We start from the raw sequence: 14,709 nt of genomic DNA, 5'->3' as shown, positions 1-14,709 counted from the left end.
AGCCTCAGGTTAGATGGACAAGGCCGTGGTAGAGAGATCAGGAGCTCAGTTTTGGACAGTTAAAGATGGAGATAGCCATCAGGCATAGAAGTATAGGTTTGAGGTAGGCATTTGGATAAACAATAAGTAAGTCTGGAGTTCAGTAGACATGTCTTGGCTAAGGATACAAATTTGGAAATTATCACCTTATAGGAGAATTTAAAGAAATGAGACTGGGTGAGTGTGGATAGAGAAGAGGTCAACCTAAATTTTGGGTAACTGTAACCCTAGGACATCAGGTAAATAAAAAAGAACAAAGCAATGAATACTGAAAACAAGCAGCCAATCAGGTAGGAGAAAAAACAAGCAAGAAGGGTGTTCCGGAAACCTAGAGAAGGTTTCCGGAAGGAGTGAGTGATGAAATGTGTCAATTACTGCTGAACATTGAATACGATAAAGACTGATAACTGAGCACTAGATTTAGCAAAGCAACAGCCTTTGGTGACTTTGACAAGATCATTTTTGAAGTGGTGGGGTAAACGTATGGAGTCAGTTCAAAAGACAAGAGTGGATTAAAACAAGGAAAAAAAACCCAAACCCATTGCCGTCGAGCCGATTTGGACTCCTAGAGTAGAACTGGCCCATAGAGTTTCCAAGGAGTGCCTGGTGGATGTGAACTGTTGACCTTTTGGTTAGCAGCCATACCTCTTAACCACTATGCTACCAGAATTAAGGCTTGATATTGTTAAAATGCCGATTCTTCCCAGATTGACATATAAATTTAATGCAATCCTGATCAAAATCCTAAAAAAAAAAAAAAATTAAAATCCTTTAAACAATTCTGAAAAAAAAAAAAAGTTGGAGGAATAACACAGCCTTACTTTAAGATTTATAATAAAACTAAAGTAACCGAAAGAGCATTGTATTGGTAAAGTATAGACAGTCGAATAGTGTAGAGAGCCCAGAAATAGATCTACACTAATACCGTCAATTGATTTTTATTTTAAAATGGTGTAATGGCAATTCGATGGAGAAAGAATAAATTTTTCAATAAATGATGCTGGAAGAATTGAACATCCATATACACCTTATTAAAAAAAATACCAAAAAATGGAACATAGTCCTAAATATAAAAAGTAAAATAAAACTTTCAGAAGAAAGTACAGGAAAAATTCTTTGCGATTGTGGTTTAGTCAAAGATTTCTTAGATATGATACCAAAAGCACTGTCCATAAATGAAAAAAATAATAAAATTAGACTTCATAGAAATTAAAAAGGAAACTTATACTGTTAAGAGAACGAAAAGACAAATCACAGACATAAAGATAAGATTAAAAAAAAAAGAGAGAATGAAAAGACAAATCACAGACATAAAGATAATATTAGCAAATCATATATCTGGAACATATAAAGAACTCTCAAAACTCAACAATAAAAAAGCAACCCAATAAAAAACTAGGCAAAGATTTTTAACAGAATTTCCACAAAAGATATTTTTCAGATGGCAAATCAGCACAAGATGCTCAACATCACTAGTTATTAGGAAAATAAAATTAAGACCACAATAAATTACAACTGTGCTCCTGTTAAACCAAAAAAACCCTTTGCCGTTGAGTCGATTCCGACTCATAGTGACCTTATAGGAGAGGGTAGAACTGCCCCATAGAGTTTCCAGGGAGCGCCTGGTGGATTTGAACTGCCGACCTTTTGGTTAGCAGCCGTAGCACTTAACCACTAAGCCGCCAGGGTTTCCGTGCTTCTATTAGAATGGATTAAAAAAAAAAATTAAAACAAAAACATGGAAAATACCCAAGAACTGGAGAAGAAGTAGAGCAACTGGAACTTTCATATGTTGCTGATGAGGGTGCAAAATTGTGCAACCACTTTGGAAAACAGTTTGAGAGTTTCTCGTAAAATTATATATACATTTACCATATGACCCAGAAACCTCATATTGTTGTTGTTGTTGTGTGTCGTTGAGTCGATTCCAACTCATAGCAACCCCATGTAACTGAGTAGAACTGCCTCCATAGGATTTCCTAGGATGTAATCTTTACAGGAGCAGACTGCCAAAGTCTTTTGTCCTGTTGAGCAGCTGGTAGATTCGAACACCTGACCTTTCAGTTAGCAGCCTAGCACTTAACCATTGTGCCACCAGTGCTCCTTAGCAATCTCATGCCAGGCACTTATCCAAAGAAAGTGAAAACTTGTTTACAAAGAAAAAAAAAAAAAAAAAAAAACCTGTATATGAATATTTATAGCTGTGGTTTTTTTGGGGGGTTTTATTTGTAAGAGCCTCAAACTGGAAACAACAGTGAATAGATAAACAATCTGTGGTATATCCGTAACAAAGAAATACAATTCAGCAATAAAAGGAAATGGGCACAACAACTGGAACGAATCTACAGCACATTAGGCTTCATACTGTGTAATTCCTTTTATGTGGCAAAACCAGAAGGGCTGCCATGGGGTGGGGCAGTCGTTGACTACAAAGGGACAGTGCAAGAGAATTTTGGAGGTTGTGGATCTGCTCTGCATCTTCACCGTAATGGAGTTTGCACAACTACACATTTTTTAAACTAATAAAAATGACAACAAAGAGTTTTACTCCCTGTAATGAGAAAAAAAGGCAAAAAGAAATGGGAAATTTACTCAAAAGATAATGACAGTAAAGAAAAATGGGAAGAAAACACACAACTATTTTGATGAGCTTTGCTATTAAAGGAAAAAAAGGAAGTGGGGTAGTAACTGTAGGAGAGGGTGGAGTCAGTAAGTATTTCAAGACTGGAAAGATAATATTGCTCGGTGATGGGAAAGAGAGAGAGGGAGAAGTTAATGATTCAGCAAAAAGGGGAGGATTGTTGGACTGATGTTTCTGTATGCAAGAGGAGATGGGGTCAATTGCACAGGTGGACCAGACGGCCCTTTCTAAGAAGACAGTTCATCAACAGTAATACAAGACAAGGGACAGTACCTGGACACAGACACAGCTAAGCAGCCAGACGAGGTGAATAGCAGGAGTGTGTGGTGGGAGTTAGGGTACTCTCTGCTCTGCTTCCATTTCTTCAATGAAATAGGAAGCAAGGTCATCAGCTCGAAATGAGGATGGAGGAGGTAGAACTAAAAGCTCAAGGAGATTGTGTTTTCTCAACACTGCAAAGCTTGCTGCTGAGCAGTGGCAATTGCATAGCACATAGGTTGGCATTCCCACCCCTCGCTGCCATTTCCTCACCCCTCCGTGTCTATGGCAGACGTGGTCTGTCAGGCAAGTAAACCCTCCCACTGAGCCTCGACTGAGTCCTCAACATCACTGTCTACACATTGCACCAGCAGCTACTGCTCCTCCATCAGAACTGACACTGAAAATAAAACCTATTTTTCATTCTATTTATCCTAGTCACCCAATTTAGCCCTAATTTTAAACCAAATGGATTTTAATTGAACTGAATGATACTTGATATATAGTGGGGGTTTGTTTTCTGCCTCTCATATCATAAAATACTATTTTCAATGCCTCTAGTGAAAAAAAACTCATGGACAACAGTAAAGAAAAAAATTTTTCTAATTTTTTTCTTTTCTGTCCAGGAATTTTATGACTAAACAGCATAATACCCTTAAAGAGAAAAAGTCACAATCCATAGCCTGACAAGCAATTTTAGGAAGTACTTTACCTGAACAGTTACCTGAGTTAATCTACTAGCCAAGATGATGACTGCAGAGAACTTGATATAAAAGCAGAGGAGATAGATCTATCTAAAAAGAAATGCCTGGATAGTTTGGTAGGTAATAGCCAATTACAGTAATGGATTAAGTGATCAAATATATTCCCAGCTAGACACTGTCAGGGATGGCAATGGAAGTGGCTACAACTGGGAAGGTTACATACCAGGAAGAATAACATGGTTAGGATATTCAGGAGAATCGGGTAATCTTAAAAGAGTCAGCTGCTCTCTGGAGATGAAAAGTCAGTAATATGCCTGAGTTAAGCTAAAATAATAAGTGAACTCATCTCCATTTAACATTTTTCAGGGTTTTTGTTTTTTTTTTTAAGAGCCATGTCCACTTAGATTTATAGAGAGGTTTGTTTAGATAGATTTAATTTAAAACTAAATTTGAGCCAAATGTATTAAAATACCCTAAGTGGCTAGGATAATCCCTTCTTCAAACCAGGCTAGGCGAGCATGACTTAATCACTGGGGTTGAATAGTAGTCATCAAAAGGAGGATCAAATAAGAATTGACCAGGGGATAAGTGTGTTCTGTGTCTCATTAAGGTAGGAACAGAAATAAAATGAGATACCTTCATCCTAAAAAAGGTGATACTTGTTAACAAGTCAACAGTTGACTTCAGGTCTTGCAGTCTTTCAGCATTGCTGGCGGGAAAATTTTCCTGGTTAATTAGGAAACAAAAAATATACAGGGTAAAGTTATCATCAAATAACAAAAATAAACTAGTTTTCTGTAAAAAAAAAAAAGGAAAGTAAACATATAAAATTTATATAATAGCCCTTCGTTGTTGTTGTTGTTAGTTGATGTTAGTTCTGACTCATGGCAACCCCCTGTGTGCAGAGTAAAACTGCTCCATAGGGTTTTCTTGGCTGTGACCTTTCAGAAGCAGATCACCAGGCCCGTCTTCAAAGATGTCTCTGAGTAGGTTCAATCTGCCAGCCTTTCAGCTCGTAGTTGAGCGTGTAACTGTTTGCACCACTCAGGGACTCAAAATATCTCTAAATTATTCTCACAATATTTTTATCATAAAATATTGCAGATAATAAATAATTTGGAAATATTATCTTCTTAGTCCGTCAGCAGCTCGAATCCACTAGCTGTTCCTTGGAAATCCTATGGGGCATTTCTACTCTGTCCTATAGGGCCACTATGAGTAGGAATCCACTCAACAGCAATGGGTTTAGTCTTAGAAAACTATACCTTCTATATATCCTTACAATGCAATAAAAACATACAAAACAATATCATTAATGCAAGGCTATTAAGCTATTGATCCTTGTTCATAAAATACTTTTTGCTACAATAAGCAAGAAGACAGCATATGTTTGAAATGGGTTTATTTTATTCAGAAATACTTTGGGGACTTTTAAATGTGTCACTTTTACTTTCAGTCATAAAGAAACAATATCAAAGTTCAAAACTAAGATTCCACTACATGGACTCTCCTTCAAGTACTGCGGATTTCAACCAGATGTTGTTGTGAGTGAGGTTAGTTAAAAAATGCCATTAAAAAAATACAGATGGAGAGGCGGGGCCAAGATGGCTGACAAGGTAGAAGCTACCGTGGATCCCTCTTGCAACAAGGACTCGGAAAAATAAGTGAATCAATCGTATACATGACAATCTACAAACCCTGACCATCAAGCACAGAACTAAGGAGTTGACCTGAGTGACAGGGGAGCAAAAAGCTGCTCCCTGAATCAGCAACTGGGTCTGAAACTGGCATCCCACGCCACAGCCTTGAGCCCTTGCAGTCCCCTGGTGTCAGAGTGGTGGGGCTAATAGTGGCTTACTGAGATGGGGCAAGCACAGGATGCAGCCCTAACCCCTAACCCCCTGGAGTAACCTCAGTAGAGACTCAGCCAGCGCAAGCAGGCTACACACTGACATGGCTGACAAGAGAACGAGCAACCACAGGGAAGCAGCAACTGTTTTTGGAGCCTGGAGCCGGCATCCCAGTCAGAAAACCTTGGCGCCAGGCTTTGGACTACATGCAGAGGAGCAGAGCATGGCTTCCTGAGATGACACAAGCACGGGACACAGCCCTAGCCTCCTGAATTAGCCTCAGCGGAAACCCAGCCAGTGCATGCAGGCTGCACAATGACGCAACTGACAGGAGAAGGAGAAATCACGGGGAAGCAGCAAATGGTTTTGGAGCCTGGAGTGCAGCATCCCAGCCAGAAAACCTTGGTGCTGGGCTTTGGAATAGGAGCAGAGAAGTTGATCACAGCTTCCTGAGATGGCGCAAGCACAGGATGCAGGCCTGACCCTCAGGGGCAATCTTGACCCAGCCAGCGCACACAGGCTACACACCCCTCTGGAATCTCAGATAAAACAGTCATCGCCAAGCAAGATAAGTAACTTGGTGTATATTGCCACGTGCTACTCCCTCCTATCTAGCTGATCCCTCCCCTCCCTGCCCCAGGTGCCTTCATTAACATTGCAATTTCCAGGGCCAGGGAGTGAAGTGCTCTGCAGGGTTTCTTTTTTTCCCTAACCCATTCTCCTGGCCTGAGAGAAGCAGCAATTAACAACCCAGGGGGGAAAAATCCTTCCCTGACTTCCCTAAAATGGAATAAAACTACAGAACCAGTTCCAGCCAAGCATATGAGATCCACAGTCTTTGGCTTTCATCCCTACAGGGAACAAGGAGGCTATTATAATGCAAAGGCAATTCTGTTAGAGATCTGACTGTAATTGTTTTAGCAGAGACCAGTGGAAAGACAAGTTCTGGAGGTCTGATACCTCTCTACCTATTAAACAGAGCCCTCACTGATCTACAGTGGGGAACTGAGGGCTGAAGCTCCACCCAAACTGCCTAGCCACCTGCTAAAGGGGCCTGAGGATAGTGATGCCTACCAATATTTAGAGGTACAAGCATTGGGTGCCTAAGGTACAGCTGCAGAGCCCACCCACCAAAGTGCTCTAGGAATAGAGACACACCTACCTCACTGGCACATGGGGAAAGGCTGTCAGCATCCTGCCCTCCTCGGAGTATGACCCCCTGCTGCTACTGGAATCTGGTGCATACAACTATCACCACTACTCCTCTAAGATAATACGTGACAGCCTACACCATACACTTGGTGACCCAAAATCAGGACACCTAAGCTGATTCTATTCAAGAATACTGAATGGACTCTTAGGCTTATATATCCAGTAACAGCTCAAACCAGCTGGTAACAGGACATAAGTGATTCAAAGGCTACAACAATCAAGACAGTGCAATCTAGTAGCCTATCTGGGTATATTGAAACAAAATAAAAAAAGAAGATAAGACAGTGAGCAAATATAAATCATTACAATATCTTATAGATGGCTCAGAGACAACAGTCAATATCAAATCACAAAGAAGCAGACCATGATTGCTTCTACAAATCCCCAGATTAAAGAATCAAAATCTTTCCCAAATAAAGATATAATTCTGAAATTGCCAGATGCAGAATATAAAAAACTAACATATAGAATGCTTCAAGACATCAGGAATGACCTCAGAAATGAAATAAGGCAATCTACAAAAAAAGCCAAGGAACACACTGATAAAGCAGTTGAAGAAATCAAAAAGATTACTCAAGAACATAGTGGAAAAATTAATAAGCTACAAGAATCCATAGAGAGACAGCATTCAGAAATCCAAAAGATTAACAGTAAAATTACAGAATTGGACAACTCAATAGGAAATCAGAGGAGCAGAATCAAGGAATTGGAATGCAGAGTGGGGGAGTTGGAGGATAAGGCAATGGACACAAATAAAGTTGAAGAAAAATCAGATAAAAGAATTAAAAAAATGAAGAAACCCTAAGAATCATGTGGGACTCTATCAAGAAGAATAACTTCCATGCGATTGGAGTTGCAGAACAGGGAGGGATAACAGAAAATACAGAGAGAATAGTTAAAGATCTGTTAGCAGAAAACTTCCCCAGCATTGTGAAAGATGAAAGGATATTTATCCAAGATGCTTGTCGAACCCCATACAGGATTGATCCAAAAAGAAAATCACCAAGGCATACTATCATCAAACTTGCCAAAACCAAAGATAAAGAGAAAATTTTAAAAGTAGCCAGGGATAAAAGAAAAGTCACCTACAAAGGATAATCAATAAGAATAAGTTCAGACTACTCGGCAGAAACCGTGCAGGCAATAAGGCAATAGGATGACATACATAGAGGACTGAAGGTGAAAAACTGCCAGCCAAGAATCGTATATTCAGCAAAACTCCCTCTCAAATATGAAGGTGAAATTAAAACATTTACAGATAAACACAAGCTTAGAGAATTTGCAAAAACCAAACCAAAGCTACAAGAATTACTAAAGGAAATTCTTTGGTCAGAAAATCAATAATATCGGATACCAACACAACACAAGGTCACAGAACAGAACATCCTGATGTCAACTCAAACAGGGAAATCACAAAAACAAAATAAGATTAATTTAAAAAAGAAAAAAAATGCTCAAAACAGGGAATCATCTAAGTCATTATCTAAAAGATTACAATAATCAAAAAAGAGGGACTAAATACAGGAGGCATAGATCTTCCATACGGAGAGGAAAACACGGCGATATAGGACGATATAAGCTAGGTTTAACTTAGAAAAATAGGGGTAAATATTAAGGTAACCACAAAGAGGTCTAACAATTCCATACTTCAAAATAAAACCCAAGAAAAACATGACAACTCAGCTAAAATAAATTCAACTACTATGAAAATGGGGAATACACAATTTACAAAGAAAAACGTCTCAGCACAAAAAAAGTAAGTGGAAAAATGAAACTCTAAACAACACACACAAAAAAGGCATCAAAATGACAGCACTAAACTCATCTATAATTACGCCTAATGTAAATGGACTAAATGCACCAATAAAGAGACAAAGATTCTTAGACTGGATAAAAAAACACGATCCGTCTATATGCTGCCTACAAGAGACACACCTTAGACTTAGAGACACAAACAAACTAAAACTCAAAGGATGGAAAAAATACATCAAGCAAACAACAAGCAAAAAAGAGCAGGAGTAGCAATATTAATGTCTGCCAAAATAGACTTCAAAGTTAAATTCACCACAAAGGATAAAGAAGGACACTATGTAATGATTAAAGGGACAATTTACCAGGAAGATATAACCATGTTAAATATTGATGCACACAATGGCAGGGCTGCAAGATACATAAAACTAACTTTAACAGAATTGAAAAGTGTGACAGACACCTCTACAATTATAGTAGGAGACTTGAACACACCACTTTGTGCAAAGGATAGGAGTTCCAGTAAGAAGCTCAATAGAAACACAGAAGATCTAATTGCTACAATCACCCAACTTGACCTCATAGACTTATACAGAACACTCCACTCAACAGCTGCAAAGTATACTTTTTTTTCTACTGCACATGGAATATTCTCTAAAATAGATCATATATTAGGTCATAAAACAAACCTTTGCAGAATCCAAAACATTGAAATATTACAAAGCATCTTCTCATACCACAAGGCCATAAAAGTAGAAATCAATAGCAGAAAAATCAGGGAAAAGAAATCAAATACTTGGAAACTGAACAATAAAAATACCCTGCTAAAAAAGACTGGGTTATAGAAGACATTAAGGAGGGATTAAAGAAATTCACAGGATGCAATGAAACTGAAAACACTTCCTATCAAAACCTCTGGCACACAGTGAAAGCAGTGCTCAGAGGTCAATTTATATTGATAAATGTACACATGCATAAAGAAGAAAGAGCCAGAATCAGAGGACTGTTCCTACAACTTGAACAAATAGAAAACGAGCAACAAAAGAAACCCACAGGTGCCAGAAGAAAACAAATAAAAAAAATTAGAGCAGAATTAAATCAATTAAAGAACAGAAAAATAATTGAAAGAATTAACAAAGCTAAAAGTTGGTTCTTTGAAAAAATTGAAAAACCATTGGCCAGACAGACTAAAGAAATACAGGAAAGGAAACAAGTAACCCAAATAGGAAATGAGATGGGCCATATCACAACAGACCCAACTGAAATTAAAAGAATCATATCAGATTACTATGAAAATTGTGCTCTAACAAATTTGAAAACCTAGAAGAAATGGATGAATTCCTAGAAACACAGTACCTACCTAAACTAACACATCAGAAGTAGGACAACTAAATAGACCCATAACAAAAAAAGAGATTGAAAAGGTAATCAAAAAACTCCCAACAAAAAAAAAGCCCCGGCCAGGACGACTTCACTGTAGAGTTCTACCAAGCTTTCAGAGAAGAGTTAACACCATTACTACTAAAGGTATTTCAAAGCATAGAAAAGGATGGAATACTTCCTAACTCATTCTATGAAGCCAGCATATCCCTGACACCAAAACCAGGTAAAGACATCACAAAAAAAGAAAATTACAGACCTATATCCCTCATGAACATAGATGCAAAAATCCTCAACAAAATTCTAGCCAATAGAATTCAACAACATATCAAAAAAATAATCCACCATGACTAAGTGGGATTTATACCAGGTATGCAAGGTTGGTTCAATATTAGAAAAAAGATTAATGTAATTCACCATATAAGTAAAACAAAAGACAAAAACCACATGATCTTACCAATTGATGCAGAAAAGGCTTTTGACAAAGTCCAACACCCGTTCACGATAAAAACTCTCAGCAAAATGGGAATAGAAGGAAAATTCCTCAACATAATAAAGGGAATTTATACAAAGCCAACAGCCAACATCACTCTAAATGGAAAGAGCCTGAAAGCATTTCTCTTGAGAACGGGAACCAGACAAGGATGCCCTTTATCACCGCTCTTATTCAACATTATGTTGGAGGTCCTAGCCAGAGCAATTAGGCTAGACAAAGAAATAAAGAGCATCTGGATTGGCAAGGAAAAAGTAAAATTATCTCTATTTGCAGATGACATGATCTTATACACACAAAACCCTAAGGAATCCTCAAGAAAACTACTGAAACTAATAGAAGAGTTCAGCAGAGTTTCAGGTTACAAGATAAACATACAAAAATCAGTTGGATTCCCCTACATCAACAAAAAGAACACCGAAGAGGAAATCACCAAATCAATACCATTCACAGCAGGCCCCAAGAAGATAAAATACTTAGGAATAAATCTTACCAAAGATGTAAAAGACCTATACAAAGAGAACTACAAGTCACTACTACAAGAAACTAAAAGGGACCTACATAAGTGGAAAAACATACCTTGTTCACGGATAGGAAGACTTATAGTAAAAATGTCTATTCTACCAAAAGCCATCTATATACACAATGCACTTCTGATCCAAATTCCAATGACATTTTTTAATGTGATGGAGAAACAAATCACCAACTTCATATGGAAGGGAAAGAAGCCCCAGATAAGTAAACCATTACTGAAAAAGAAGAACAATGTGGGAGGCCTCCCTTTACCTGATTTTAGAGCATATTATACAGCCACAGTAGTCAAAACAGCCTGGTACTGGTACAACAACAGACACATAGACCAATGGAAGAAAATTGAGAACCCAGATATAAATCCAACCACATATGAGCAGCTGATATTTGACAAAGGCCCAGGGTCAATTAATTGGGGAAGAGATATTCTTTTTAACAAATGGTGCTGGCATAACTGGATATCCATCTGCAAAAAAAATGAAACAGGACCCATACCTCACACCATGCACAAAAACTAACTCCAAGTGGATCAAAGACCTAAACATAAAGACTAAAACGATAAAGATCATGGAAGAAAAAATAGGGACAAAGTTAAAAGGAGCCCTAATATAAGGCATAAACAGAATATAAAGCATTACTAAAAGTGACGAAGAGAAACCCGATAACTGGGAGCTCCTAAAAATCAAACACCTATGCTCATCTAAAGACTTCACCAAAAAAGTAAAAAGACCACCTACAGATTGGGAAAAAATTTTCAGCTATGACATCTCCGTCCAGCGCCTGATCTCTAAGATCTACACGATTCTGCTAAAACTCAACCACAAAAAGACAAACAACCCAATTAAAAATTGGGCAAAGGATATGAACAGGCACTTCACTAAAGAAGATATTCAGGCAGCTAACAGATACATGAGGGAATGCTCTCGATTATTAGCCGTTAGAGAAATGCAGATTAAAACTACGATGAGATTCCATCTCACTCCAACAAGGCTGGCATTAATCCAAAAAACACAAAATAATAAATGTTGGAGAGGTTGTGCAGAGGTTGGAACACTTATACACTGCTGGTGGGAATGTAAAATGGTACAACCACTTTGGAAATCGATCTGGCATTTCCTTAAAAAGCTAGAAATAGAACTACCATACTACCGAGAAATCCCACTCCTCAGAATATATCCTAGAGAAATAAGAGCCTTTACATGAACAGATATATGCACACCCATGTTTATTGCAGCACTGTTTACAGTAGCAAAAAGCTGGAAACTACCAAGGTGTCCATCAACAGATGAATGGATAAATTATAGTATATTCACACAGTGGAATACTATGCATGAATAAAGAACAGTGATGAATCTGTGAAACATTTTATAACACGGATGAACCTGGGAGGCATTAGGCTGAGTGAAATTAGTCAGATGCAAAAGGACAAATATTGTATAAGTCCACTATTATAAGATCTTGAGAAATACTTATAAACTGAGAAGAACACATTCTTTTGTGGTTATGAGCGGGGGGAGGGAGGGAGAGTGGGAGAGGGTTATTTACTGATTAGATAACTACTTTAGGTGAAGGGAAGGACAACACTCAATACAGGGGAGGTCAGCACAACTGGACTGGAGCAAAAGCAAAGAAGTTTCCTGAATAAACTGAATGCTTCGAAGGTCAGCAGAGCAGGGGCAGGGTTTGGGGACTATGGCTTCAAGGGACATCTAAGTCAATTGGCAAAATAAATTTTATTAAGAAAACATTCTGAATCCCGCTTTGAAGTGTGGCGTCTCGGGTCTTAAATGCTAGCAGGCGGCCATCGAAGATGCATCAATGAGTCTCAACCCACCTGGATCAAAGGAGAATGAAGAACACCAAGGTCACAAGGTAATTATGAGCCCAAGAGACAGAAAGGGCTACATGAACTACAGACTACACCATCCTGAGATCAGAAGAACTAGATGGTGCCCGGCCACAACCAATGACTGCCCTGACAGCACAACAGAGAACCCCCGAGGAAGTAGAATAGGGGGATACAGACCCCAAATTCTCATAAAAAGACCAGATTCAATGGTCTAAGACTAGAAGAATCCCGGTGGTCAGGGTCCCCAAACCTTCTGTTGGCCCAGGATAGGAACCATTCCCGAAGCCAACTCGTCAGACATGGATTGGACCGAACAATGGGTTGGAGAGAGTTGCTGATGAGGAGTGAGTTACTTGCATCAGGTGGACACTTGAGACTATGTTGGCATCTCCTGTCTGGAGTGGAGATGACAGGGTAAGAGGGGGTTAGAAACTGGCAAAATGGTCATGAATGGAGAGACTAGAAGGAGGGAGCAGGCTGACTCATTAGGGGAAGAGTAAGTGGGAGTATGTAGTAAGGTGTATATAAGTTTTTATGTGAGAGACTGACTTGATTTGTAAACTTTCACTTAAAGCACAATAAAAAATTATTTAAAAAAATACAGATGTTCATGATTTTGAAGCAAAGGAAAAGTGTAATTATAAAAATGTTTGACCTATGAAACAACTTTAAGGTTGAGAAATATCTCATATTGATACACTCTCTGCCTGGCTTTCTGAAGGGCCGTGAAGAAAACACAGCTAACTTCTAGGCATCCATGAACTTGAGGAGAATTGGGAGCCTAAATGATGGAGAATTAGGTGGCCTCAAGTCTCTGCTTGCCCCAAAACATCTCTTTCAATGCCTGGCATGCTTATTCTCTTCTCGTAATGTCGGTTCCAGTTCCAACACTAAACTTTAAGTTGACAAAATTTGATATTACAATTTTCAGAAGGCATCTAAATATGAAATTGAGGCATCCACTAGGAAAAAAAATAAAAAGAGTTGCTGTAGAGTCGATCCCAACAGCTGGAGACTCCATGTGTGTCAGAGTAGAACTGTGCTCTGTAGGGTTTTCAAAGTCTGATTTTTCTGAAGTAGATTGCCAGGCCTTTCTTCCTAGATACCTCTGAGTGAATTCAAACCTCCAGCCTTTTGGTTAGCAGTCAAGTGCACTGACTGTACCACCCAGGGACTCCTATCTATTAATAAGAGACATTAAATAAACACTAAAAATGAACGCAGATATAGAAAGATATTTATGATAAATCATTAAAGAATGAAAGATATAGAAGAAGTAATAGTTTTTTGGAATTAAAATTTTTTTTTGGAACTAAGATATTTTCTAACTAAAATTGTATGCATGCATTCACATGCACACTATTTATGAATATATTTGTGCATGTGTGTGTGTGTGTATGTGTGTTTAGATAATATACAGAAAGAAGGAGCCCTGGTGGCACAGTGGTTAAGTCCTTAGCTACTAATGAAAAGGTAGGGAGTTTGAACTCACCTGCTGCTCCTCTGTGGGAGAAAGATGTTACATTTGCTTCCATAAAGACTGTTGTCATTGTTAGGTGCCATCGAGTCAGTTCCTATTTACAATGACCCTATATACACCAGGACAAAACACTGCCCAGTCCTGTGCCATCCTCACAATCATTGTTATGCTTCAGCCCATTGTTGCAGCCACTGTGTCAATCCATCTCAGTGAAGATCTTCCTCTTTTTCACTGACCCTCTAACTTAGCAAGCATGATGTCCTTTTCCAGGGACTGGTCCTTCTTGATAACATGCCCAAAGTACATGAGTCAAAGTCTCGCCATCCTGGCTTCCGAGGAGCACTCTGGCTGTACTTCTCCCAAGACAGATTTGTTCATTCTTCTGGCAGTCCATGGTATATTCAGTATTCTTCACCAATACCATAATTCAAATGTATCAGTTCTTCTTTGGTCTTTCTTACTCATTGTTCAGCTTTTGCATAAATATGAGGTGACCGAAAGTATCATGGCTTGTGTCAAGTGC

General features: G+C 38.6%; 1 protein-coding gene across 1 annotated transcript in view; it reads right to left on the bottom strand.

Moving 5' to 3' along the window:
* Positions 1 to 14,709, bottom strand: part of UNC13C (unc-13 homolog C) — a 676,763-nt gene that overhangs the window by 251,795 nt on the left and 410,259 nt on the right. Inside the window, exon 16 of the mRNA XM_049852627.1 lies at positions 4,279 to 4,368. Coding sequence (XP_049708584.1) covers positions 4,279 to 4,368 — 90 coding nt within the window. The remainder of the gene's footprint in view (positions 1 to 4,278; positions 4,369 to 14,709) is intronic.

This window comes from Elephas maximus, chromosome 13, assembly GCF_024166365.1.
Source record: "Elephas maximus indicus isolate mEleMax1 chromosome 13, mEleMax1 primary haplotype, whole genome shotgun sequence".
Taxonomy (NCBI): Eukaryota; Metazoa; Chordata; class Mammalia; order Proboscidea; family Elephantidae; genus Elephas; species Elephas maximus.
The sequence above is the reverse complement of the archived record's forward strand: the minus strand, read 5'-3'. Positions and strand labels throughout refer to the sequence as shown.